At 40.6% G+C, this 25,029-nt stretch overlaps 1 protein-coding gene across 2 annotated transcripts in view; it reads right to left on the minus strand.

The window, feature by feature from the left end:
* LOC121446295 (C2 domain-containing protein 3-like) overlaps nucleotides 1–25,029 on the minus strand; it is a 98,508-nt gene that overhangs the window by 42,612 nt on the left and 30,867 nt on the right. For both annotated transcript variants that reach the window (XM_041648829.1, XM_041648836.1), the window contains exons 9-17: nucleotides 19,943–20,094; nucleotides 18,985–19,197; nucleotides 18,206–18,318; nucleotides 15,220–15,338; nucleotides 11,396–11,518; nucleotides 9,592–10,080; nucleotides 7,821–7,972; nucleotides 5,314–5,560; nucleotides 2,398–2,578 (exon numbers count right to left, since the gene is read on the minus strand). In XM_041648829.1, coding sequence (XP_041504763.1) covers nucleotides 2,398–2,578; nucleotides 5,314–5,560; nucleotides 7,821–7,972; nucleotides 9,592–10,080; nucleotides 11,396–11,518; nucleotides 15,220–15,338; nucleotides 18,206–18,318; nucleotides 18,985–19,197; nucleotides 19,943–20,094 — 1,789 coding nt within the window. The remainder of the gene's footprint in view (nucleotides 1–2,397; nucleotides 2,579–5,313; nucleotides 5,561–7,820; nucleotides 7,973–9,591; nucleotides 10,081–11,395; nucleotides 11,519–15,219; nucleotides 15,339–18,205; nucleotides 18,319–18,984; nucleotides 19,198–19,942; nucleotides 20,095–25,029) is intronic.

Raw genomic sequence — 25,029 nt, forward strand, 5'->3', positions numbered from 1 at the left:
TGTCTCTATGAGTAAGAGTTTTCATGAAGGTTTAGATTTGCATTCTTTAAAAGATTGATGATGCCAAATGTCTGGCTATAATTTGTCTCAAGTTTCAAGTGCTGGAGACTCAGTCCCTAGTGTGGCTATCTTGTGAGGTGGTGGAACCTTTAGGAGGCAGGATTTGGAGAGAAGTCCTTAGGCCAGATGGTACTTCTCTCAGGAGGGTTAATGCTAGTCTTCTGGACTAAGTTCTTCCAAGAGTAAGTTTGCATAAAGTAATGCCATTCCATGGGCTTGGTCCTTCTAGCCTGATTTGGCTTATCCATCATTCTGACACAGCCAAGCGGGTCTTCAGTAGAGGCCAAATCCATGTCACCTCCAAAATGGAGCTAAATTTATCTTGTTTATTTTCTGAAAGTCCCAGCCCCAGACATTTTGTTGTATCACCAGAAGAGACTAATAGAGTGTTTTTTTTTGTTGTTGTTTTTGTTTATTTTTTTGTGGTAAAGGAGTTAATCTCAGGAGTTTATATATGCTAGGTCTAGTACAACTACTGAGCTACAACACCAGATTGTTTATTTTGAGACGGTCTCACACCAAGTTGTCCAGACTGACCATGAACATGATCCTCCTTCCTCAGTTTTACTTTATTTTTGAACTAGGGCTCAAGTAGCATAGGCTTATCCTCAAACTTGCTATGCAGTCAAGGACGACCTTGATCTTCTGATCCCCCTGCTTCAACCTCCCAAATGCTGGGGTTCCAGGTGAGCATCACCATGTCTGACTTATGTGGAGCTGAGAATCAAAGTCAGGGCTCTGTACATGCTAGGCAGGCACTCATTCTATCAACTGAGCTACATTCTGAGTCCTGATTTAAAAAAAAAAGTTTTTAAGGGTTTGTAATATATTCTGTACGTAAGTCCCTTCTTTGAACATGAAAGTAATACTGAATCTGCTAGTCAGACATGCAGAATGATGAACACCGCTTCCTATCAAATGAGAACAAACAAGGCAAAACCCTGAATTCTTGTGTTAGTTCTTGGAGATGATCAGAAGCTGGAGATAGAAAGGGTAAGGCAGGATAGTCAAAGACACTCTGGCTCTTGGTTTAGATCTTTTTTTTTCCCCTTTCATTCTTTCTTTCCTGAGATGGGATCTCATAAGGTAATCCTCCTAACTCAGACTCCCAAGTGCTGAGATGAACAGGTGTGTACCACCATGCTTGACCAGGGCTGGAATGCTGTATCTGGCACTTGTTAATGAGCTTGACCAGGGCTGGATACTGTATCTGGCACTTGTTAATGAGCTTGACCAGGGCTAGAATACTGTATCTGGCACTTGTTAATGAGCTTGACCAGGGCTGGATACTGTATCTGGCACTTGTTAATCAGTTGGTTCCATGCAAGCTGCTTAATGCTTCTGAAGATTGTTTTCTCTTTTGCAGAAGAACAGAACAGAATCTACCTAGAAAAGTAGTTTGGCTGGGCGGTGGTGGCGCACGGCTTTAATCCCAGCACTCAGGAGGCAGAGGCAAATGGATCTCTGTGAGTTTGAGGCCCACCTGGTCTACAAGAGCTAGTTCCAGGACTAGCTTCAAAGCTACAGAGAAACCCTGTCTCGAAAAACCAACCAACCAACCAACCAACCAACCAACCAAACAAACAAACAAATAAATAAATAGTAGTTTGTCGGGTTTAAGATTATGATCTACATGAGATAGTTATGTGGACATTTTTTCCTCAGGAACAATAGTCCAGCATCTTCAATTCCCTAAAGTATTCATATTGACTTTATAAAGCATGACTACTACAAAATATCAACACACACACACACACACACACACACACACACGAGTAAGCATGTAAATAAGGACTAATATGTAAATAACTGGTAGATTTAAGCAAAGGGTACGCAGAAATTCTTTGTACTATTTTTATAAGTATTCTTTAAATCTAAATCATATCAAAATAAAGATTATATGGATCCATGTTTTGTTATTTGTTTCTACAATAGAAGTACCAAAACAATGGTCAGAAGACACCTGGAAGACACTTTGCTTGAGAAACCTTGTTGAAACCTTCCAAAACCAGAGATTAGGGAAACCCTGGCATATTTTCTAACTCAACACAAACAACAAGTGCACCAAGAAAAAGTAAAGTGCATGAATGTTACTCCATGTTATTAATGTATATGAAAACGTATTATGAATACTATGACCATGTCAAAAAAAAGTAGTTAAAAAGCAAAATGAAAATTTAGACCATATTTTATGTTACATGTCCACATAACTTTATCCCTAGGTATGATTGGGAAAAACTAACAAGACAGACAACTCTACTCAGGAAAAACACAGTTCTTAAGTACGTTCAATAAAAGACTCAAGCATGATTGAGAAGATGTGGTCTCCCAGCCTACCATTTTCAAGGAAGTCAGGTCCTTGGATCACACTGGGTTGGGAATCTTGGAATGGAAAGTGGTACTGGACGTAACAATCTGCTTCTCCCCAGACTGTTGTCTGAAGGGGCACGAGCCCTTTGACCATCACCACGTGGAACTCAAAGTGGTGCTCCATCAGTCGGTTTCCTTGGCCTTCAGGCTACGAAATGAAACAGATACTGGTGAGCTTTAAAGATGAGCCTGTTTAGAATACCCTTGCTTGACTATGAAGAAACCTAACAGAAATCTATGTATAGCTCCCACGACTGCTCAGTGTAAGCAAAACAAGCGGATTTACCCTACACCGTAAGACTGAGTCATGTTAGGAAGTCCATAAATAGGATTCTGTGCATGAGTGAAACAGGAGGATGGTCTCGCTCTCAACAAATGATGAAAATGAAGGTGATAAAATTCAGCATCTGTTGTTGATAAAAGCTCTCAGAACACGGGATAGGGCATTACTTTCTTAATAGGAAAAAGAATATGTGTTTGAAGCACCAGGTGTTATTACTTCCAAATAAGTTGGGGATAATGCTGAGACTTGGGGAAGTGGTGAACACATGGTTGCTAAGGGTATTATTTCATAACCACTACTGGTGTGCTTATTGAGTGTTTACCATAAGCCAGGTACTCTATCCACACTTCCCTTGTATTAGCTGGTTAACATGCATGACTGTTAACTACAGCCAGGCTCACAAGCTCCCTGACCCTGCAGCCAGTGTTCTTTAGCTCTACCTTACACAGCCTCAGCAGACACTAGAAATCAGTTAACAAAATTTTTCAAAGGATGAATTCAGGGTTCAGCTAAGAGTGGGACTACTGGTTTTAAATAACACCTAACTACAAATCCAATCAATCTAGAGAAGATTGCATTAAGTATTTGTTTTGAAACCCAAAAGCATATGTAAGCAATACTGGTTCAAAAAGCTTCCTTTGGGAAATAGAAAACTTATAATTTGATCCCTGGAAGAAAAAAGTGGCAGAGAAGCACTCTTAAGAGTCATGGCAGCTGTTAAATTTGGCCATATGGCACTAGAGCAACTTAACAATTGATCCTGCAGATGGAGAACTGGATGAAAGACAGAGTAAGAGGACACAGACGTGTGGATCTTCAGCCATAAAGGCAAAATTCCCTCTGTGGATGTACCCTAAAAATCATGTTCTAACTTTCAGTATGAATTTAATAATTTCTGAGTCTATATTGCAAGCTGAGGAACAACACCACCTGAAAAGACTTGAGAATATTATAGATTATTATTTATCTGTGCTTTTCATGTAATTTTCAGTTAGCAACTTATGACTCCTGAAAATTAATACAGTGACTTTGATTCTGTTTCACTACCTACTAAGAAATGTCAAAACTCACGGTACACAGATATTATAAAACTAAACACGGAAACGCAGGCCAGTATACCTTCTCAATTGTGCAGCAATGTATAAAATAAATTACTGCTTGGTTATTAGTGAAAAACAAGGCATTTCACTGTTACTACATCGACTTCGTCAATACACAGGGATTTTACAGTCTTTTACTTGGGTCTCTCTCTCTCTCTCAAGACGATTTAGCACATTGGAGGATTAATACCTGGTTGTCCAAACAGTTCTTCTTCTTCTTTTTTTTTTTTTTTTGTGGTACTGAGACCAAAACCAGAGTCTTTTACACATTAGGTAAGTTATTAAAGATTTATTTATTTATATTTGATGTGTTATGTTTGTGTATCTAAGTATATGTATGTACCTACATGTCTACAAGGTGTTGGATCCCCTAGAAATGGAGTTATGGGAGTAATGAGCTGTCTGAAGTACATGCTGGGAACTGAACCTGGGACTTCTGCAAGAGCAGCAAGTGCTCTTAACCACTGACCAATCTCTCCAGTTTCAAAAGTCTTCAGTGTGTGTGTGTGTATGTGTGTGTGTGTTTTGAGACAAATGTTCAGGTAGCCCAAGTTGGCCTTGAACTTACTACATAGCCAAGGATATCTCTGAGTGTTTGAGTCTCCTGCCTTTACCTTCCAAGTGCTGGGATGATGGATACTTGGCTTTGTGGAGTCTTGGTGACAAAACACAGGGTTCATGAATGCTAGGCAAGCAATCTACCAATTAAGCTACATACTCAGCATACTAGGTTAGTTCTTTATCAATGAACAGTATTTCTAATCCTAGGTTTTGTTTATAAATTCAATGAGCTAAGAGTGATATAAAGACCATTTAAAATATATTTAAAATATAAGAGAAGAATACCAAAGACTCTTCTGATTTAAAACAAGCACTTTTGGGGCTGAGGAAAGGGCTTAGTGTGGTGGGCTGTGGTTGGAATCCAAGTGCTAAAGAGGCAGAGAGGGCTGGAATGATGGCTCAGTAGTTAGGAGCAGTGGATGCTCTTCCTGAGTTTCATCTGCACACCCTTACAACAGCTCACAACATCTGTAACTCCAGTTCAAGTCTGATGCCCTTTTCTGGCACCAGGCATAAACACAAGGTACATAGATGTATATGTATATACAATTGAAACATCTTACATATAAGATGAAAATATTATTAAAAATTAAGATAGAGAGCAATAGAGAACAGTCAGTGCTGGCCTCTGGCCTCCACCTGCACACACATGTGCACATACCCCAATACATATATACCACACACACACACACACGCCTGAAAGGAGGGCTCCTGAAGAATGACACCTGAGTTTAAGTACTGGCACTTACACACATGCATTTACACAAATAATGTGAGCATGTACACACATACCTTCCCCATACAAAATTAAGTACAAGTAAGTATAAAGTAAATCCAAGTTATACTGTTTACTGGAGCCTTTCACTGGGTAATGGTTTCACTAAAATGTGTAAAAAAAAATGAGACAGTTTTCTGTGAACCATAATGTTAGGTCATTACCATAGGAACAGATGCTACAGGTGGCTGGTCCAGGAAATGGGCTGGCCTAGGGCTGAAGGGAGGGAGTGTTCCTTCTTCATTCTTTAATCTTTGTAGCATCATTATCTGATCTGAAGAACCCATGGCTAAAAAGACTCGAAGGCTCCCATTTTGGTGGCCTGAGAACACATCAATCACAGGCATATAGCTGTCGACAGCAACAACTGGGTACCTGGCATCAAGCAGCAGGCGAGAAATCTTGGGATCTCTAGGGAGTAAGACATTGTGAATGAACAAATAGCAACTATCAGTCGTGTCAGACTTGCTTACTTGGCTCATTTTCTCAGTTTGTCAGAAATGGATTGATAACCAGAAAAATAAATTAGTGCTTTTAAAAATATGATTCTGTTAGTAACCAAACTAAAATTACAAGGCAGGAAAATTCAGTCTGCAGTAAGTACAGGGCTACAAATGAGTCCAGGTTATCTTTGTGCCATGGTGGCGCCAAGTCCACCATCTGCAATGGAACAGTACTTCAGAGGAACTTGCTGAATTTCATTATTTTATACAGTCCATGTGGTCAGCTAAGAAAGGTGGATCTCACAGTCTGAAAGGTAAGATCTGGATAACAGTACCAATGATATCTACTAATCATTAACCACACAGAAGCACTAAGCATTTCATAGTGTTTTTAACCCATTTACACTGCAAAAGTTGGTATTAACTATTATTAACAGGTAAGAAAATCTTATTCAAAAGGTTAAGTAACTTAGCTAAGGCTACACAGCCAGCAGGAATTCAAGTTGAACTAGGATTCAACTACTGACTCTTCTGATTATTTTTTAGTTTTAACTAATTTATGTATGCACGTGTAGCTTGGGAGCATGCACATATGTCTGCACGTGCACATGGAACCTGAAGGTTGTTGTCAAGTTTTTCCTTGATTGATATATTATTTTGAGATAAGGTCGTTACTGAACCTGAAGCATCAATCCGGCAAAGCCTGGCTAGCCAGGAAGCTTCAGGATTCCCCTGCTTCTACCCACACAGTGCTGGGTTTACAGATGCATGCACTGGTACTGGGAATAGAATTCAGGTCCTCATGCTTTTGTAGCAAGCACTGTGCCAGCTGAGTTACCTCCTAAGCCCCTTATTTATCATCACACTGTTCTACCACTGAGTTATACCTCTAGTCCTGAACTATCTGATTGTAAACCCAAATAATTTTCTTTTACCAGGCTGGCTCTTGGTGCTGTCACTTACTTGCTATATAGGCTTAAATCACCAATTTAACTTTTTACAGCCCGATTTCTTATTTGTAAAATATAGGCTATGAGACTTCTATAAAAGAGTTGTTAGAATTAAACTGAGACAACTCATATAAAAAGTCAACTAAGGTACTTGGTACACAGTAAATGCTCAGTAATTGTTAGCTACTGCTGTTTTGTACTTGATCAGCAAAGGATGGGATCTACTGGGATAAGAAGGGAAGCGAAGGGAGGATAACAGATCAGATGAATTTCACAACTAAAAAGAGGTGATGTGTGTGGGTGTGATGTATGTAGTGTGTGTGTATTAGCAGTGGTGGTAGTGAGCTGAAAGTCTAGAACAGATATTGACACCCATGGTTTCAGCAGTATTCCTCAGCCTTGTTATGTTCGAAGTTACCATCATAAATACTTACCTATCTATTCCCGCAAGGCAAACGCATGCATTTTCTCACTAGATCCTCATGACTGCTCCACAAGTGAGAAAGTGGACCCAGTATCATCCTCATTTTAGAGATGAGGGAAAAGAAGCCAGAGACAATGAACTCTCAAAGTTACAGGACAACGTTCTTCATTTGTAAAACAAGGGCCATGATAATACTTCATGAGGCTTCCATGAAGCTCGAGTGAGATGATGCACATAAAAATGTTGACTGTAAAACTTACAACAGAGCCATGCTTAGTGCTAAAGCAATTAAAAATCTGCCCTTTGAATCAAACAGAAAAGGAAGTTTGTAGATTAAAAGTAACCAAGTTAATCAGGGTTTTACTAGTTATTAAAAAGATGTACATATAGTTAGCAAATCTCAAAATGTTAACTTGTTACAGAAATCTTGAGAACAGTTGCTATGAACCACACTGACATTTCATGATGGAGAAGTCAACCATCAGCTAGCTGGAAGGCTAACTCTGGCAGTAGAGCTTTTGAGTAGAGTGGACCCCAGGGCCAGGCTATCTAGTTATAAGCCTGGTTCTACTCTTACACTATATGCAACACATAATTAACTCCTCTGAATTTCTAATCACTCTTATACACAATGCATCAGAGGTTGCTATGAAATCAAATGCTTCAAAGTCCTAAGGCTCTTAACAAACTCCAAAGTAGGATCTGTGTGTCAGCTTTACAAAAGAACAAAGAGCAGAAAGTTTGTGAACATAAGAAAGGCCTTTGGGAGATTCTACTCAAGCTTGTATACTCAAAGAATTCATCTTCAGTCTATATGAAGTTAGAGATGAAGAATAAAGAGTACTCCTATTTACTTGAATGACATGTAAAACTGATGGAGAGGGAGTTTCACCAGCCCGAGCAGCTTGTCCTGTCCTGGGCTCCGCACCTTGTTCCAAGTTTCAATTATCATCACATTGTTCTTAAGTCTTTCCAGGTATCTGGAAGACAGTGAAACGGGAATCACCTGGGGAGAACAATCAGGAAAAAGAATTTCCACCACTGAAACAATTAATTAGTACTTTTACTCAACAAGTGTTGACTGAAAGCCCAGTACTACGCTGAAGATATTAAAATACAAACCAGTCTGTATCCTCACAGGAACACGGTCTACTGTAAGAGACTAATACATACAAAAGACAGCTACCAACCAGTAGTGGTTCTCTCTGATGATAGGGTCCATGAAGGGATACAGAGCAAGTTGTCAGGCATGTCAAATATGGTGCCTACCCAACTCACCCAACCTTTCTTCAGGTAAAGCGATCATTTTTAAATCCTGCTGGAAGACATGTTATTTTTAATTAAGTGTATGTGTGTATTGTTGGTGTTTGGGTATATGCACGGAGGCTGGAGGCCTGGAAGTTATAGGCTATTGTGAGCTGCCTGATGTGGGTGCCGGGAACCAAACTCAGATCCTCTGTAAGAAAAGTGCACGTTCTTATCAAGAGTCATCTCTCCAGCCTGGAGAAAGAGCTTTGAACCCTTTATCAAAGCACTGCCAATCCAGTGCCTAGACAACACTTAATAAAACAAATAAAAACCCAAAAACCTCCTCTGTTTAACATGTGTCATAACAAATAGCAAAACCATTTATTCATCTAGATTTTTCATTTAAAATTATTCTAGATAAAGCTAGCTGGTAGTTGAAGTGTGGATTAACAGTTAAGAATAGCTCCATTAAATTAATAGTAGTGGCAAGAGGCCACCAATTTGAAGGACCTCAAGTGGTAGGACATCTTTGAATTCTTACTTGCACATTCTTACAGAATATCTGGTAAAGACTAGGCAATGCTAGTGTGAAGGGGCTATAGACATATCTAGGTGCTGATGTCCAGCCAACAATCAGAGAGGTGATCCTGGAGGGAAATGTCTGACTTACACAGAAGTATTGATTTGGAAGTTACCTTCACAGAATGAAGATGAAGCTGTGGGAATCCACATGTCCACAGGAGAACAGAGAGACTAGAATTCTAATTGTGGGAGCCTAACACTTAAAGAGAGAGAAGAAAAGGGAGTGTGCTGCAGCCTCCACCTTTTCCCACTGGAGGGCTGCCTGCCAAACGTACTCAACCCTTCCCAAGGAAGATAAGCTAGGTTTTCTCTTGGTCTTAAGACTGAAAGCGATCAGCTGTTAAGTCAGGAAAAAAACCCAGAGTGGCTTGCTGTGGGTGTAGCTCAGTGGTATAGGACTTGCCTAACACGCACAAGGTCTTAGGTTCAATCATCAGCGTCAGCACTAAAGGACTAAATTCTACAGAAGAATCAAGAGATGGATACTAAAATAGAGAATAAATGAGAAGAAATACATAACTAAAAAACTGAAGAACTCAGAGACAGGAGAAAGCTGGGGAGTTGAGGACTTTACCTGATACTTTTAAAAGAAGCAGAAAGGAAGAGAATCTAGAACTTGGGCAAACAGAGACAACAGAAACAAGCAGAGATCAAAACTTTGGGCAACATCACTCCTACAACAATGTAGCACACCAGACAGCGACCAAAGCTTCTTCCAGTATGCAGAGTACACTTAAGATACATCTGTCTCCTGCCCCCACAAACCACAAATGGACAGGAAACACACAAAGCTACCTGAGAAAAATTAAAGATAGGCTGCGCCGGGCCCCACGAGATGGCAGACGTGGTGACTTCCTCTGTGCGGAAGAGCTTGCACTTTAAGTACACATTGCACGGTGGTGGTTTCTCCGGCTCTCTAGAAACAAAGTCTTTCCCATCTGGCACCATCAACAGCACATGTAATAGTAAGGCACTTTCTTTGCTTGACCCATTGGTTTGATGTACTAAACTGTGATGCGGAACAGTCATGACGTCTGGAGAATTTGAGGATACAGGGTTTGCTGACTTCGGGTTGGGGAGCACTAAATTTTGTGTTTTCCTTGAAGTTTCCTCATGAATTTGATTTGAGTTCTGTGGGTTTTGGGTGCAGGTCGTATCCTGGAGTGTTTTTCGTGCCATATCTGGACTTGTAGCAGCAGAAAGTGGAGTATGTTGGGTGCTGCTGCTTAACTTAGCACTGACACCAGTGAAATCCTTGTTGCCTAAAACAAGCTCCATGGTGACCTTGAAGACAAAAGGAGAAGAGTCAATGAGAATGTCTCGTAGGACTAGAATCAGAATTCTGGAGCTGACAACAAACTTAAGAATACATTCATCCATCCTCAAATACTAACAGACATATTCGTCAACCTCCCAGACTAAGAGGATTATTTACCAATATATGATGACCTGTAAATCATTCTGTAAGAGAAGATAAGGAAATGCTAAGAAAAGGATGGAGACACGTATAACTGACACAGACCCCAGCTGAAGAAGCTCCTATTGGCCAAGTCAGAGTTAGTAACAGCAACAGATGATATAACCTAGTGAATAAGGTAAGAATCTGTCAGCTCACACTAATGCAAAATTAACCTGGTAAGGAACAGTAACTCCTCTTCACCATTATATAGAGTAATGTCCATCAGTAAATGCTCAGAGCTTGACAGCTCTGTGGTAGAGCAGGTACATAATGGATAAAGCTCCAAGTTTCATGAAGAACACGAAGCCAGAAATCACCATTTTAAGCCAGGTGTGGTGGCGCACCCTTTTAGCCCTAGCACTTGAGAAGCAGAGGCAGGCAGACCTCTTGTGAGTTCAAGGTCAGCCTAGTCTACATGGTGAGTTCCAGGACAGCCAGGCCTATATAGTGAGACCCTATCTAAAAAACAACAGAAAAGAAACTGCCATTTTATAATGATCTTAAAATCATGATTGAGGCTGAGTTAGTTAGAGCACACCTGTCATTCCTGGACTTGGGGAGGCTGAAGTAAAAAGGATCGAGAATTTCAGACTATATAATAAAGGCCTCTTTCAAAAAATGAAAAAAAATAAAAAATACTTAGGTAAACCAGTAGAGGGGCAGTCTACAGCATAAATAACTGGCTTATCTTAAAAATTACTAAAATATTAAAATAGGAAGGGCTAAAGAACTCTTTCAGTTTAAAGGGAATTGGAAAAAATTCCTGGGGTCACAAGGCCAAAATTTAAACACTGCCTTAACCTAAAAGGATCTGAATTTCAGTCTTACCGGTGTGTATAACCCTGTTTTCTACCATTTGACTCTTGCTTGCTATCCTAGGGGAACAATCCTTAGGGCTTTTATATGTGCTTTTACTTTCTTCCCTTTTTCTTCAGCTATCACCTCAGACATGGGCTCCTCAGAGAGGCCTCGTCTGTCCATCTCCTGCTTCCTCCCAGGCACTACTGTACGTACTTACTGCCTTCCAGGCACTCTTGCTCTTCAACAGAAGCCTCCCAACTGCAGAGCCCTTCCTTTCCCTGTTTGCAGCCATATTATGTTCAGGAGATAGCGTGTCTTTCTGGATGTACACCCACGTACCTGGAGGGGGCCAAGTGCAGATGAGCCATGTTCCTGCTGCACTGGAAGCTGGTTACAGAAAGAAAGCAGCTCGGACTGAATGACAGCTCGCAAAGGAAGAGATGCAGATCCAACGGCTTCTGGCTGATAAAATAAGGAAAGAAAAAGCTTAAGAAGGAGCCATGGGGGACTTTAACTGAAGTGACAGCCTATGTGGCTTGTGAGAGAACAGTGCTTTATGAAGTACAAAGCTCCACTATGATGTGACCAATAATGCTACCATACTGCTGTGGGACAATGGTCTTTTATCCTATCACTTGTACTATTTTTCATTAAAATGCTGATTGGCCAGTAGCCAGGCAGGAAGTACAGGCAGGACAACCAGGGAGGAAGTAGAGGCAGGGCAATGAGTAAAGGAGAATTCTGGAAAAAGCAAAGCTCAGTCTGCAGACACAGAGCAAGTAAGATGTGACAGCCTCGCTGAAAAAGGTACCAAGCCATGTGGCTAACACAGGCAAGAATTAAGGGCTAATATAAGTTATAAGAGTTAATAAGAAGCCCAAGCTAATAGGCCAATCAGTTTATAATTAATGTAGATCTCTGTGTTACTCTTTGGGACTTAACGGCTGTGGGACTGGGAGGGACAGAAACCTCAGTCAACACCATATCCTGCCAGTTTTTACTTTCCCTTTTGGATTTTATTAATTTCCTCTAGAAAATACAGATTACAGAGGATTTTATAAGCCACAAAAAGCATATTTCTCTATTAAAATTTAGTTTTTCTACAGTAAGATTCTTTGACTAATGTAAGACTGAGGAAGTCTAATCCCAGCACTTGGGAGGCATAGGCAGGAGGATCTCTGTGAGTTCGAGACCAGCCTGGTCTACAAGAGCTAGTTCCAGGACAGGAACCAAAACCACAGAGAAACCCTGTCTCGAAAAACCAAAAAAAAAAAAAAAAAAAAAAAAAAAAAAGACTGAGGAAGTCACACGTGATATGCTATTGAGACAACAAAGCTGTCATATGAACAGGCTGGAAAATAAACCGCCAACGTGTCTTCATACAGGAGATTTGGCAGTTACTATGAGCAGCTTTGTATTTTTTGCTCCAGTGATTCCATTTCTGGAATTTACACTAGAAAAATAACAACATATTAAAAACTATACACAAATTGCATGTGTTAAAAGTAGTTAATAACAAGAAACAACTAAATAGCTAATGCAGTGGTTCTCAACCTGTGGGTCACGACCTGGTGCGGGGTGGGGGTGTCACATATAAAATATTTACATTACAATTCCTAACAGTAGCAAAATCACAGTTTTGAAGTAGTAATGAAATAATTTTATGGCAAGGGTCACCACAACACTGTATTAAAGGGTTGCAGCATTAGGAAGGTTGAGAACCACTGGCCTAATATATAACAAGTTAATTTTATTATAACCATATAGGTGTATGGCAGGTCCTCCAAAGAGCTATCAGTTCACAAATGATTTTATTTTGCTGTTTTTAGATAGGGTCTTCCTCTGTAGCTTTGTCCTGGACTTGCCTCTGCCTCCCATCTGCTGGGATCACAGGCATGTACCAACATTGCCAGCTTACTAAAAGCTTACAGTAATACGAGCAATACTTGTTATGTTTGATAAAAGTTGAATAATAAATTTGGAGGTCTTGAATAAATTTTAGATAACCCTCCCTTTACTGGCTTGGGTAACAGCTGCATGGAGGCAGGCTTTCCCCACACTTGATCAAACTCAGCTCAAAGCACAAGGGCAATGGAAAATATGAAAGGGGGCTGGAGAGATGGCTCAGAGGTTAAGAGCATTGCCTGCTCTTCCAAAGGTTCTGAGTTCAATTCCCAGCAACCACATGGTGGCTCACAGCTATCTGTAATGAGGTCTGGTGCCCTCTTCTGGCCTGGAGGCATACACACAGACAGAATATTGTATACATAATAAATAAATAAATATATTAAAAAAAAAGAAAATATGAAAGAAGCAATGGAACTGGCTAGAAAGTTAGGTATACTTCATTTACTGTAACAGCCCAACAGCACAGGTGTCTCTCCTGCTTCCCAGCATGAGGAAAATTCTAATTAAGGGCTCCCTCCATATTCAAGAACGCCATTTACATCAACTCTGGCCAACTGTTATAAACTGTTGGAGAAGCTATGGACTAGAACTGTAGATAAGATCATTTTTCTCCAGTCTAATTAAAGGATCGAACCAACCCAGCACTATGGAAAAACTCACATAAAAGGTGGCGTTTTTTTAGGCAGTCACTGGGCAAGACCACGGCCCAGACCCAACCCTCCATTCTTTCAGTTATCAGGGATATAGGACCACTTGGAAGAGGAGATCAGACACCCATAAGACATCCCCAAGGAGGCTTATATAAATATGAACATATAGTTCCCTAAACATAAAATTATGTGGGAAACTATTTTATTAAAAGAAAAATGAAATTAAAAAAAACCATGACACAATATTAAGAAAAAACCCAACAAACAAAAGATACATTCAACATTTTGTAACATATCAGGCTCAGTTGGAAGTCACATCAGCAGGGTCTGTAATCGCAGCTATTTAGGAGGCTGAGGAAGAACAGAAAGTTCAGTCTCCCTGGACCACAGTGAGTTCAAGGCTAGCCTGGTAACCTAGTGAGAACCTGATCAGGATAAAAAGTAAAAAGATGTCTGGGGCTCAGTTATAGAGAACTTGGCAACCATTTTTGAGGTCCTAGGTTCAATCCTTAGTAACACACACAAACACACACACACACACACACACACACACACAAAATAAATGAAAAGTAAAACACAAATGTTAAATGTAAAACAAACAAACAAACACAACTTGCTTCATTGCTAGGCTGACTCTGAACTCCCAGGATTCCATCTGCTTCTATCTCGGGAGTGTTGGAATTAAAGACATGAACCACCATGCCAGGTTATAAGCAAATTTTGCCTTCTTGGTGGGTCATATTCAAATGGAAAAATATTTTTAAATTCAAACTTCTTTTATAATTAGAAAAAAGCCATTAACTAGGTTTAGGGAATGCAATATAAATATATTAAAATGTAAGTGAGATTGTGTTGAAGTTTTCTCATGGCTGAACAATTCTCTGATTTCTTTTTATTCCCCCTTCCTTCCTGTTTCACTATTTTTCTAAGAGGTTATATCTTCACTGAAGGAGCAATCAAGCTCCCACCCATGTCACTCACCTCCGAGGAGTCTCTTGCAAGTGAACTTCATAAACTGGAACTATTTGATCAGTCGCTACCTACAATCTTATTATTTTGGGTGTGGGCTGGGCACTCTAGATATTCTGCCCATAACAAGGAAAGAGGACTTCAAATTGAGGCTCGTATAAAACAACCCATCCTGATCCTGCCACCACGCTACCACGGTTTATAAGCACAGTCAGGAGGTCGAGGACATGGGCTCTGGCAGTTGTGGTTAGCACACCCCAATAATCCTAGCACTTAGAAGGCTGAGGTGGGAGGGCCACAAGTTCAAGATCAGCCTGGGTTACATAAATGAAACCCTGTCTCAAAAATAAAAAAAGGAACAAAAACAAACAAAAAACAAAACAAAACCAGAGCAGACCAAGAACTTGCACGCTGCTCTGACTCTGCTTGTTAGAGTGGGAATCTCATACACGTCACTGAACTTAGCTTCTTCTAGGAAACGAAGGTGGTAAAATACTGAATTCACAGAGCTGGTATAATTATTAGATGTGACAGTGTGCTGGCAGAGAGTATTTAGCATAGTAACATTTGTATTATTTGAACCCAGAAATCTCATTTATCTAGGAAAATGCCTGGTATAAAACTCAAATAACTTACCTTTTTCTGTGGGGCTTTCTTTGCATAAATTTGGAAGGTGAGGTTAGAATTCCACCAGTGCTCTATCATTGGGCCACCAAACTCTATTGGACACACAAATCGCTGCTGGAATTTCACCACTGTGAAAGAGAACAGGTAAACAGTCACATGTCACACAGCCACCACTAATACATGCTTTGACTCCACCTGCCCTTCTCAAGTTCATTCAGGAATTCAGTGTGATTTTATAAAATCAAAGGCTGTAGGGAGAGACAAGAAAAAAAAGCTGGGTATAGTAGCAGAAGATAAGTGGGTTCTACTGTTCAGATCTGCTATGAGAAAGGATCTTCAAACGTGAACCAAGATATAAAAGGCGACTTACCCATATATCTCACTGTGGCCAAGACACTGTGAATTTTTAAATGTTTATTTATTTTGAGATCAGGTCTTACTTGTAGCCTTGGCTGGCTTGGAATGCACAGGGATCTGCCTGCTTGGTGTGTGCTACTATGGCCTACCAAACATGACTGTTTTTGAAAATCAGGTAGGTAAGTGGCTCAACAGAAAAAGGAGATTAACTAGAGGGAAGATGAGAGGAAAATGAATTTATAGAAGAACAATATTTAAAATTCCAATAATAAAAGTAAGCAAATTTTCTGGCTAACGAACAAGACATTCAGGCTGTCATTCAGGATGAGTATCAACTACTCATGCTAGTTAGTCGTATCAGGTGGAGCTGAGGCCTTCTGAGTAGACAGGAATCTCTACTGTAAACAGGATGAAGTGACAGTGGTCATTGGTAATGGAGCTTCATCTAAGACATTTCATCTAAGAAATCTGAGAATCAAATCAAAGATGAGCTCACTTCAGCCCTATTACTTCAGTTACAGGTCATTCACTTCGAAGCATCTTTAGCAGGTTTGCACAACACTCACCAAGAGCCGAGTTATATAGAGAATCTGGTACTGAACATTCATTCATTCAAATCACCAAATTTGACCTACTCTTCTCTGTTCATTTTTGGCAATCTCAATTCTTGACTCTCGCCCTCTCATTACTCTTAGGCAGAATGTGGGTCTGTGCCTGGGAACTAAGAGTCACCATGGGATCAATTTCTCTGGCTGCTGTACCCAGGAAAAGGATAACACTTCTACCTCTTCTGGACACCAGAATCAACTGAGGGGCAAACAGAAAGTCTCTGGGTACAGTAGTAGTTCTTAATGAATAGACTGAATTCTACTGCAACCTGTGTTAAGATTGCTCCTTCCTACCTAAGCACATTTCCTCATAGCTATTGTATCAATCACATAATTCTGCTTCTTAAGCCTTGATTGGTGCTAAGTGAATGAATGTAATAATGGAGAAATCTGTATAAACTGCTAACCATGCCTTACAGAAAGGTTTTTAGAGTTGAAAGATATCATAACTGATTTGGGATTCCCCTCTGTATGCTGTGAATACCACTGGTGAATAAAGAAACTGCCTTGGCCTGTTGATAGGGCACAACTTAGACAGAAGGGGAAAACTAAACTGAATGCTGGGAGAAAGGAGGAGGAGTTGGAGAGAGGCATGTATCCCCACCTGAGAAGGACTTAGCCGGTAAGCCACTGCCCTGTGGTGATAAACAGATTAATGGAGATAGGTTAAACTAACATGTAAGAGTTAGCCAATAAGAAGCTAGAGCTAATGGGCCAAGCAGTGTTTTAAATAATATAGTTTCTATGTGATTATTTCGGTCTGAGCTGCTGAGCAGCCAGGAATAAACTAGGGGCCTCCTTTACAACAATGAACTACATAGTCTAATCAATATTATTAGTAAGGGAGGCCTAAAGACAAAAAGTGATTTGCTAAAATCATACAATTAGTGTTTGATATGATCAAAATGAGGACCCACTCTTCAAAGCAGCTGCTGGGTGAGCAGACAGCTCAGAGGGTAAAAGCATGTGCTGTCAAGCCTGACAACCTGAGCTCCCTTCCTGGAGCCCACACCAGAAGGAGAGAATCGACTCCTGAAAGTTGCGCTGGATTTCCATTCCTGCTGCTGCCCCTTACATCCACCTTCCCATACAAAATTAAATTTCCAAAAAATGTAATTAAAAAAAATTAAAAGTATCTATAATATTAGGCTACAGTAACATGTTTTTGGTGTTTGAATATTTACAACAAAAAGAAAATAAAAGACAATATCAAAAATACATGCAACAAAAGAAAAAATAAGCCGGGCAGTGGTGGTGCACGCCTTTAATCCCAGCAGAAGAACTCTGTGAGTTCAAGGACAGCCTGGTCTACAAGAGCTAGTTCCAGGATAGGCCCCAAAACTTACAGAGAACCTGTCTTAAAAAAACAAAAACAAAAACCCAAAATAAAACAAAACGAAAAACCAAAAAAATTAGAAAAATTAGATAAAATCAACTACATAAAAAACAAAACATTTTATACTTGTGCTGTTTTATGTTAACTTAATGTAAGTTATAGTCACTGGACAGGAAGGACCCTTAACTGAGAAAGTGACTCAGTATGACAGGACTGTAGGCAAGCCTGTAAGTCATTTCTTAATTAGTGATTGATGGGGCGAACCCAGTCCATTGTGGGTAGGTTCCCTCCTGGGCAGGTAGTCCTGAGCTCTATAAAAAGGCAGGCTGCCTCCAGGTTCCTGTCCTGTTTGAGTTCCTGTCCTGACTTCCTTTGACGATGGACTAAGATGTGGACATATAAGCCAAATAAACCCTTTCCCCCCAACTTCTTTGGTCATGGTGTTTTATCAAGCAATAGTAACCCTAAGACATTACTTTAAACAGTGCCTTCTACAGCTAGGCATGTGGGACACTCCTGAAATCCCAGCACCTGGGAAGCAACGGCAGGATGACTTAAAGTTTCAGGTCAGTCCAGTCTACATAGTGAGTCCATTTTAAAAAGCAAAAACCAAGCCATGGGTGATGGCACACACTTCTAATTCTAGCAGTCTGGTCAGAGGCAGTGATCAGCAGAAAACTAGCTCACTTTTTACCTCCATCTGCGACTTTACTGGAGGCAAGTCGCACGACCTCAGTGATCAAAGTTGTCTTTCCCAGTCCACGTCTGGAAAAGCCCACAGGAAAGTGATACTCCACAAAGAAAGTGCTGGAAGGAAAAAAACTAATTAAAAACAAACAAAATAAGGGCTAGAAAGGTGGCTCAGCAGTTAAGAGAATTTGTTGCTCTGGCAGTGGACCCAGCTTAGGTTCCCAGCACCCACCGGAGTCCAGTGCCAGGGAATCCAGTGCTCTCCTCCCTGCTGACCTCCCTGAGCATCACGCACACATGTGGTACACATAACAGGCAAAGCACCCATATACATAAAAAGGAAAAAAAAAATCTAAAACCAAATCAAACAAAAAGTATATTTATTTTCTGTCTCTCTATCTTTGAAGTTCCTATTTCCAGGACTGCATGGCCTCAGAGGTCACTTAGAGCTCACTCTTCAAGTCTTTTACCATCTGCCAGGTGGGATGGAGCTTGTTTCTGAGAGCACCCACAGTACTTCCAAGGTAAATGATCTCTCTGGCCCCTGAGGTGTTATGCTACAGATAACCATCTTAGGTGCCTGTCTCTTTTGCTGTAACTGTAAGGGCTGAAAAACACCATCTACCCCAGCTTTCTTTACTCTAAATTTACCCTCGTTCTTGGGAACTTTGAATCAATTTATTGATTGAAATGTACATGAAAAGAAATCATAAACAGTTACACCCTTCCTATTATCAGCCACACTTTCCCCAAGAACCACTTAGCCTTCTTATTTAGATATACCGCTTTTTTGCTGCTGCTGCTGGCTTTGGTGGCTTCCCGGCAAAGCTTTTTCTGTTTGGTGTCACATGGGGACTATCTGGAGGGACGCCCATGGTTTCAATGATGATTCTGACGGAATGTACTCTACCCAGAAGTGCCAGTCTATCCACGCTTAGTGACGTCGCTGGGGTATGTCCTGGAATTCTTGAGAGCACTTGTTCGTCAACCACACTTCTGTAAGTTCACAGACAGGTAGGTATGAGTTAGAGACCCACTGGGAACAATCCAGTTGCACAGGAGGAAAGAGGTCAAGCAGTGAGTATTTCTTTCCAAAGATAAGTAGGAACAGCTCTATGTTTTACTTTGAGACAATGTCTCACTATGTAGTCCAAGCTGGCCTGAACACCATCTCCCCCATTCTCCTGCTTCTAACTTCCATGCTAGGATTGGAAACAGCATTTATGATCAGATCTGGTTCTCATCTAAAATTATGTAAAAATATTCTTTAACTGTAAGATTTATATCCATACAAGTATAGGAATGGGTGTTACAGAATTAGATTTTTCTAGAAGGGAAGTGTAACTTGTTCTGTTTACTCACTACCCTAATCTCATTACCATGTCATTTGGTGTGGTCTTCACATTTTCCATACAGCTATGATAACAGCAGACATACCACTACCCACTATTCTGCTTTCTTCATAACTTATCTTGTCAAGCATCACCTTTTATTTTTTTATTTATTAATTTTTAGCTTTTTGAGACGGGGTTTCTCTATGTAGTTCTGGGTGTCCTAGGACTCAATATGTAGACATGGTTGGCTTTGAACTCAAAGAAATCCACCTATCTCTGCCTGTTGAGCTGTGCATTTTAGGGTTGAAACCCTTCAATGAGCTGCTATACATAACCTAAGCACTTCTGCAGGCTTGGCCAATGCTCTTGCTCTGCTTCAGGCTGCATCCAGCATTCATGAGGCTCACCTGCTTTTCTTGACAGCTGCCATCTTCTTCAGCTTGTGCTCACTTGACCCTACCACCTTACATCTGCCAGAGGCTTTTGACTGGTTCACTGTTTTAGAAGGTTCCATGCTCTCATCTTCACTGAGGAAGTCCCTGGCACTGACTTCAGACTTCTAGAGGAAGATAAACAGAAGGCATGGCATGAAAGACGCTATCTTCAGGGGAAGCAGCTACACTGTTTCTCCCAAAGCAAGCAGCAATTTCTTTTTAAAAACACCATTCTGTTAAAGAGGTAAATGGCAGCAGGGATATATTCCATTTTGATCTTGGCTATACAAGAACAATCTGCAGTTCAAAGATAAGCTCTAAGTCCATTCAGGGTAAATAAGAAGACAGGAAAGTGCTCAGGGAGACCACTGCACTGACTGTTGGCTGTGTTCAGCATTGTGCTAGGAGTTGCACATGTAACTAAGTAGGCAGCATGTTCCTACTAGGTGCCTTGTCTTGTCTTTACAGGTAGAAAACACCAGGAAGTCTGTTTGTGATTCCCAGCTATAAGGGGGGAACCTACATTTTGATTTCCATGATTTTTGAAGTCTGTCTTTCTACCATAGTTTGAGGCAGAATGGTTGTTACAATGTCACCTAGCTGGGTGCAAAGACTGTCTTTGCCCCCATTATCCATGCTCTAAATTATTCATTCTGTTTTTAAAATTGCTTTTAAAAATTAATGACTATTTCACAAATTGCCTTCAAAAAGAAATCAGCTGAAAAACCCCCTTAATTTTATTTTCGAGAAAAGGCATCTACTGTAACTGATTAAATTGGCCTCTTGTATTACAAAATCCAAAACAAACAGAGGAGGTGGCATTATGACTATCTGGCTTCCGACTGTAAAGGGCACACAGTATCTAACACACAATGTGTTACTCAAGTCTGTTTCCTCCCATTTCCATCTTCAGCATTTTTAAGCACATAGTTTGTTGACCCATGATAACGAGGACAAATTTACTCAAAGATCAAAGTAGAAAGCTTTTTGATCATAGGTTTTCCTTTGATGGCTGCTTTTCAAAATGAATACAGAAGCCTGGTGTAGTGACAGACACCTTTAATTCTAGCACCTGGGAGGCAAAGGTAGGTGGATCTCAAGGCCAGGCTGGTCTATATAGTGAGTTCCAGGCCAGCCAGGGATACATAATGGGATTCTGACTCAAAACAAAACAAACATAATAAAAATGGTCAGATAAAAGATAACCAAAATCTGGTGTGGGAAGTCCTTCTGTCTATGCGTTGCTTTATTGGTTAATGAATAAATCTGTTTTGGCCAGTGGTTTAGCAGAACAGAGCTAGGTGGGGGGCGGGGGTACGCCTCTGAAGCCTACCAAAACTTTGTTGGTAGGTCACGACCTCGTGGTGCTGTATAGATTAATGGAGATAGGTTAGTTTAGAATATAAGAATAGCTAGCAATATGCTTAAGTTGGCCAAACAGTATTATAAATAATACAATTTCTCTGCGATTATTTCAGGAGTCTGGGAAGCCAGGAAACGAACAAGCAACTCCCAACAACACAAAATCTAAGTAGATTTATAGGTTAAAATAAATTAGGGCAAATACAAATTGGGTTGTTAAATTGGGCTTGGAATTCCAGGAATCTGAACCAAAGAGCAATAGTGCTGCATGCATTTCTAAGCAGTGATGATTTACTACTCAATATTAGAATGTCAAACATTGTCTTTGGAGCAGAACATGAACATGTTAAACCCCTGATCTTCTTGATAATTCACGATCAACTGGTTAACTGTCTGCATCAACATTTTCTGAAGTTATTCTGCTCACATAGCATGGGGGGATTATTTAGTGCCCTTCGAACATTTATTTATTCATTGTCTTTGCTGTATGGTTAATAACAATGGTACACACGCCTGTTTATGAAGAACTGTACCAAAGACGCACAATAAAGGTTATGTATAAGACATTCTTCTTGGGAGAGTCAGGATGGTTTCCTCATAGAGGGCCTTTTGAAGAATGCAGTTTACTAGATGACTAGAAACAGTTCTAAATTCACAGAGAAGGATCAGAAGGAGGAAGTAAGGAGGTACAAGAGAAGCTGAGGTGTTTGAGGAGGGGATAGGATGCCAGCGTGGAGACGCCAGTGAATAAAGGCCAAACAGGAAGATAAGCGAGGGAAGCGGGTGGAGTTCCAAAGCCATGCTTAGAACTTTAAAGAACGGGAAAGCAAAAGAACACAGGTATGCTGCCAGAAGGTCCGGGCAAGGGTTCAAGTTCTGCCACTCAACAGCTTACAATGTTTTTACTTTTAAAGCCGAGTCTGACTATGCAGCCTTGAATTTGCTTTTTAACCAGGCAGGCCTAGAACCTTGGATCCTGCTGCAGACTTCCAAGTGCTGGGATTACAGGTGTGTATCACCACAGGCCAGCTTCCTTGTATTTAACTTCTAAGTATTTAAATTCCTTGTATTTAACTATTTAAGCTGTTTTTTCATGGTATGTAAGACTGAGAAAATACTGTTTCATGGGTCTAGTTAAAGAATTAAACTGAAGTATGAATTGAAAACATTTGGCACAGTTCATGATTAATGGAAGAACAACATGTAAAGGCCTTAGCACATAGGACACTGGTTAAGTAAGTGTGAAGTAAAGAGACACTTTCTTCTTTATCCCACATGGAACACAGTTACAGTGATGACTGCTGAGGCAGGAGGTCCTGGGATCCTAACAGCTAGACTCTTTCAAATTCAAGCTCTCTTTTACTCTGTTTCTCTCTCCTCTCTCAAGACCTCAGAAGCTTTGTTTCTGCTCTGGATTGCTTGCCTTCTAATTCTGCTCCCCATCTGGTTAAAACCCTGTCATTTTCACCTCACCTGCCATGCAAAGCTTCTCAGTCTGGTCACAGTGTGCCAGTCTATTCTACAAACTAATTTTCCTCCCAGTGTTGGGGCTCAAACTCAAGGCCTTGCATACATTAGGCCAGTGCTGAAACTTTCGTTATTTGCAGATGATATGATAGTGTACATAAGCGACCCCCAAAACTCCACCAAAGAACTTTTACAGCTGATAAACACCTTTAGTAATGTGGCAGGATACAAGATCAACTCCAAAAAATCAGTCGCCCTCTTATACACAAAGGATATGGAAGCAGAGAGGGAAATCAGAGAAGCTTCACCTTTCACGATAGCCACAAACAGCATAAAATATCTTGGGGTAACTCTAACCAAGGAAGTGAAAGATCTATTTGACAAGAACTTTAAGGCATTGAAGAAAGAAATTGAGGAGGATACCAGAAAATGGAAGGACCTCCCTTGCTCTTGGATTGGGAGGATCAACATAGTAAAAATGGCAATTCTACCAAGGGCAATTTATAGATTCAATGCAATCCCCATCAAGGTCCCATCAAAATTCTTCACAGATCTTGAGAGGACAATGATCAACTTTATATGGAAAAACAAAAAACCCAGGATAGCCAAAACAATCCTATACAATAAAGGATCTTCTGGAGGTATTACCATCCCTGACTTCAAACTCTATTACAGAGCTACAGTGATGAAAACAGTGTGGTACTGGCATAAAAACAGAGAAGTCGACCAATGGAATCGTATAGAAGACCCGAATTTTAACCCACAACCTATGAACACCTCATTTTTGATAAAGGAGCTAAAAGTATACAATGGAAGAAAGAAAGCATCTTCAACAAATGACTTGGACTATAGCACTTGCCTCACACACACAAAGCCCTAGGTTTAATCACCAGCACCACACAGGAAAAAAAATCTATTTCCAACATCCTTTTTGTTTCCTACATAGGTCCTTTCTATACTCACGTGCTGGTCAGTTCTTCTGTGACTGGCCTACAGGACATTTTCCTGATTAATGATTGAAGTGGGAGGGCTCAGGCCACCCCTAGAAGGTGGTTCTAGGTTGTATAAAAAGGCAGGCTGAAGGAACCACGAGAAACAAGCCAGGAAGTGGTGTTCCTCCATTGTCCCTGTTTGAGTTCCTGCCCTGATGTCCCTCAGTGATAGAAGATGTAAGTTGTGAGCTGTAAGCTGAAATAAGCCTTTTCCTCACCAAGTTGCTTTAAGACAGTCCATTTCTCTGCCTTTCAAAATTCTCAAGTCTCTTAGACCTTTTATGCCTGCTTATGCTCCTGCTTGACAATATCATGTAATTTTCCCCATTTTGTCTCAGCTTTGGCAACCCTCCCCAGCTTACTACTGTAGAACTCTAAAATAACTCTAAAGTCATTTCTGACATCTCTGAGGCCAATTTTGAGGCCTCTCAGAAGTAATGCTCCCCCCTCCCCTAGGAACCAAGGACCTAACAACTACACTTGGTACGTACTGAAATGTTGGGAACCCTTGAGTCCTTGTGAATGCTCTCCAAATAGAACTCAGTTATTGAATAGGGGCAAGATAACCCTTAGGTGTTGACTCAGTCCCTGGGAAAGGGGCAAAGTGACCCTCAGATGTTTCCTCTTACCTCATCTGATCTGGCAACCACTCTTTAGCCAGTTATTGGTAATAGCCCTTTTGAATAAGCCAATCATAATAGTTAAAAAACCACCCCCAGACACCCCCCCCCTTGTTTCTGTGGCTTTTTCTTTTAAAAATACCCTGTACCAGCCAATTGGGGTCTTTCTGGCCTCTCAAATGCTGAAAGACCCTATCATGGCAGAATTAATAAAATCCTCATGCTTTTACATCAACTGTGGTGTGAGAGATGGTCTCTTGGGGCGACTCCTCCTCGGTGATTGGACTCTAGGGCCCAACACTACCAGGCCAGAATAAACTACCTTGTGTTTCAGTCACTTTGGTTCCTGGCATAGAAAAAGGGAAAGTCAGAAGTATGATGGTCTGAACATGATTAGAATGTGTCCCTAAAAGCTTTTTATGTTGAAAGCTTGGCCCTCAGTGACCATTAAGATGTCAGGCCTCATGGAAAGAGATCCTCAGTTCTGTTAGGAAAAGTTCTTAGGAAGGGATGATGATGGGACTCAGTCCCTATGACTTCCTGTTTGGTGATGTGATCCCTATTTCATACATGCCATGAGATGGTGTAGCCACAGGGATCTTTATCAAGAGCTTTGAGA

This window comes from Microtus oregoni, unplaced genomic scaffold (genome assembly GCF_018167655.1).
Source record: "Microtus oregoni isolate MIOR12 unplaced genomic scaffold, Mior012 000000F_ref0000247, whole genome shotgun sequence".
Classification (NCBI taxonomy): domain Eukaryota; kingdom Metazoa; phylum Chordata; class Mammalia; order Rodentia; family Cricetidae; genus Microtus; species Microtus oregoni.